A 3,042-nucleotide genomic window follows, 5' to 3' on the forward strand; every position below is an offset into this window, starting at 1 on the left:
CTAGAAATATTTTTTTTTTCTCTCACCACTTTGCATTCATAAGAATATTTGGAATCACATGCACTCCTTTGCTTGGAGTGCAAATGTTTAAGTGTGGGGGAATTTGATCATAGCATTTGGACACATGTTTCTAAATTTTTAGTTTGGTATTTTAAAAGCTCTTTATAGCTTAGATTAATATCTAACTTGTTTAGTAACTTTGGGTCGAATTTGAATTATAATTTTATTATTTGCATTTTAATTTTATTATTTGTATTTTGACTATTGTTTGTTCTGTAGGCCATAACTTGAGCTCTGGATATCGGATTGACGCATATGAGCAGACGATGGAAAACTAAAAATCATATCTACAACTTTTGTGTTGGAAGAAAAGACCAATTCCGAACTTTACTAGGCCTAAATTGCAGATTTCGTAATCTGGACTTCTGTAATAATTTTAAATAGCGGGTCACTTGTTTTTAAACCTTAAACCCTAAAGCCCGATATCAAGTACTATATATTGGCAGTTTTGTTTCTTTTCTATGGAGAAAAAATTAGGATTCAGATTGCTACAAGAAGTAAATCGTTTTTATTTTAATTTCATGGAAGGCTAGTTTTATAAGATTAATCCACGAGTTCAGAGTTTCATCAACAACTTGAGATTCAGGTTAAATTGTTAATTTCGATTCATGATTATATTATTGTTTATTTGATTATATTGATATTTTGATTGCTTAAATTGAATTTCAATAGGATCGATTAAATTTATTTGCCAGAATTTGGTTTGATTTCTAATTTAATTGAATTATAATTTTGCGACGCTTAATCGTTAATTGTAATATTTTGATGATTGCGATGCTTAATTCAATCAAAGAAACCAAATTCACAAAGGATTGATTACACTGGTTTGATCAATTCTATAGTTAAATAAAAATAGAATCACAAATCAGAAATTAAACTCATTGATAGAATCTGTGATATGTTTGAAACTCGAATAAGTGGATTAATCGTTTTGCTCATCTGTTAAATCAAAATTCTAAAAAACCCATTTTTAATTTCAACTTTCAATTTGGTTATTATTATTATATCAGAAGTTCTTGTGAAACGATTCGAGTTATTATGTCTATTTACATTTTATTAATTGTATTTGACCCATGTGTGACAGCGGATCAGTCCCCTTTCGAGGTGTTGCATGGAAGAAGGTGTAAAACCCCTTTGTGTTGGCTTGAGACATACAATAACCTTGTGTTAAGACCCGAGATTGTTCAAAAGACTATTGATAAAGTAAAAATGATTCAGGAAAATATTAGAGCATCTCAGAGTAGGCAAAAGAGTTACCATGATAAAAGAAGAAAATACCTTGATTTTCAAGAGGGTGATCATGTATTTCTGAGAGTTACTCCAACAACTAGTGTTGGTCGGGCGTTAAAAATTCGAAAGCTTTCTTCTCAGTTTATAGGACCTTACCAAATCCTTAAACGTGTCGATAACGTAACATATCAGATCGCGTTGCCTCCTTCTCTATCTAATCTTCATAGTGTCTTTGACGTGTCTCAACTCCACAAATATATTCCCGCTCCTTGACATGTGATTGAGTCAGACAAGGTCCAAATAAAAGAGAATCTAACTTTTGAAACCTTACTGCTACAGATTGAGGACCGAAAAGTCAAAGAGTTAAGGGGTAAGACGATTTCGTTGGTTAAGGTTGTAAGGGGAGGTGCTAATGGTAAAATTGCTACGTGGGAAATCGAAATGCAAATGCGTGATTTGTATTCGGAGTTGTTTTCTTTAGGTAAATTTCGAGGACAAAATTTTTCAACAAGGGGAGAAATGTAACACCCCGAATTTCTTATTAATTATATTTTAGTGATAGATTATATTATATGTGTGTTTGATGTAGTGCGATAATTTGCTACACAGTTGCCTTTGTGTACTTAGTAAATTATCTAAATTATTAATTTACATATTTTATTTTGTTTTCTTTTATCATATATAGGTATTATTAGACAAGTCTGCTAGTACATACTAATTGCTCTAATACAAACCCTTGCCTTATAGCCGCTGCTCAAACATTTAGCCTCAAAAAGAATAAGAGTGACACACGTAGGAAACAAAATATTCACAATTCTGGTAGCAATAGAAGCAGCTTCAAATAAATCGATTGACACCGTTTAGTTATTCTATAAGGTGAGAATATTTTAGCACCTATACAAATTTTCTGTTGTATTATTTTTATCTTAAATCTTCATGTTAAGAAATTGACAGAAACTCTAAAAATTATGGTGGGATTATCGTTTCTCATAGTAGTATTCATCATGTACCTTTAATCGCCTATTTACTTTTATTCCTTCTTTGTAAAACAACAATTTTTGTTGTTGGTATAAAACACTTGGTTATTTAAATAATTATTTTACTATATTTATCAATATTTAAATCTGAGATACTTGAATTTAAATGAGTACTAATTGCATATAATTTCTTTTCATGTTCAAGGTCAATATGCAATTTAGAACCCGACTAATTTATATTAATCTAGTATATAATTTTTCTTGATGTTTTTAATTATTATATGATCATGTATATTCTATTTATATGTTTTATAATTATAATCTTATGTTATATTAGAGAGTCTAAAATTCGTTTTTTGTCTAAAGTCATTGGTTTAATTTTATATAGCGTTCATCCGACAGTAAACACTATCTTATAAAAATCATGTCTACACAATATCTGTTTAACGATATATAACTCTATTTTTAAAAATAAATAAATGAAATAATAATAAAAATAATGATAATAATAATAATAATAATAATAAGATATTTGCCTATATTAATATAATCCTAAATATGTATAGTACAAAATATATTTGTGGATGATAGTAGAAATAGTAAGAATTTTTTTTTATTGTTAGAAATTAATTAATTTGTTTTTGGTTGTTGTGTTGTTTTATCACTTCAATGAATTAATAGAGATGGTGGTTGGTGAAAATACGACAAATTAAATCAGCGAATCGACTTCATTGCAAAAAATATTCAATCGAGGTAAGGTGTAATACTCCGATTT

At 28.9% G+C, this 3,042-nt stretch overlaps 1 protein-coding gene across 1 annotated transcript in view; it reads left to right on the top strand.

Moving 5' to 3' along the window:
- LOC140919731 (uncharacterized) overlaps positions 1-1,563 on the top strand; it is a 12,858-nt gene extending 11,295 nt beyond the window's left edge. Inside the window, exon 2 of the mRNA XM_073366348.1 lies at positions 1,145-1,563. Within this exon, the coding sequence (XP_073222449.1) occupies positions 1,145-1,563 (419 nt within the window). The remainder of the gene's footprint in view (positions 1-1,144) is intronic.
- Positions 1,564-3,042: the final 1,479 nt, after the last annotated feature.

The sequence above is a fragment of the Cicer arietinum genome, chromosome 3 (assembly GCF_000331145.2).
Source record: "Cicer arietinum cultivar CDC Frontier isolate Library 1 chromosome 3, Cicar.CDCFrontier_v2.0, whole genome shotgun sequence".
NCBI lineage: Eukaryota > Viridiplantae > Streptophyta > Magnoliopsida > Fabales > Fabaceae > Cicer > Cicer arietinum.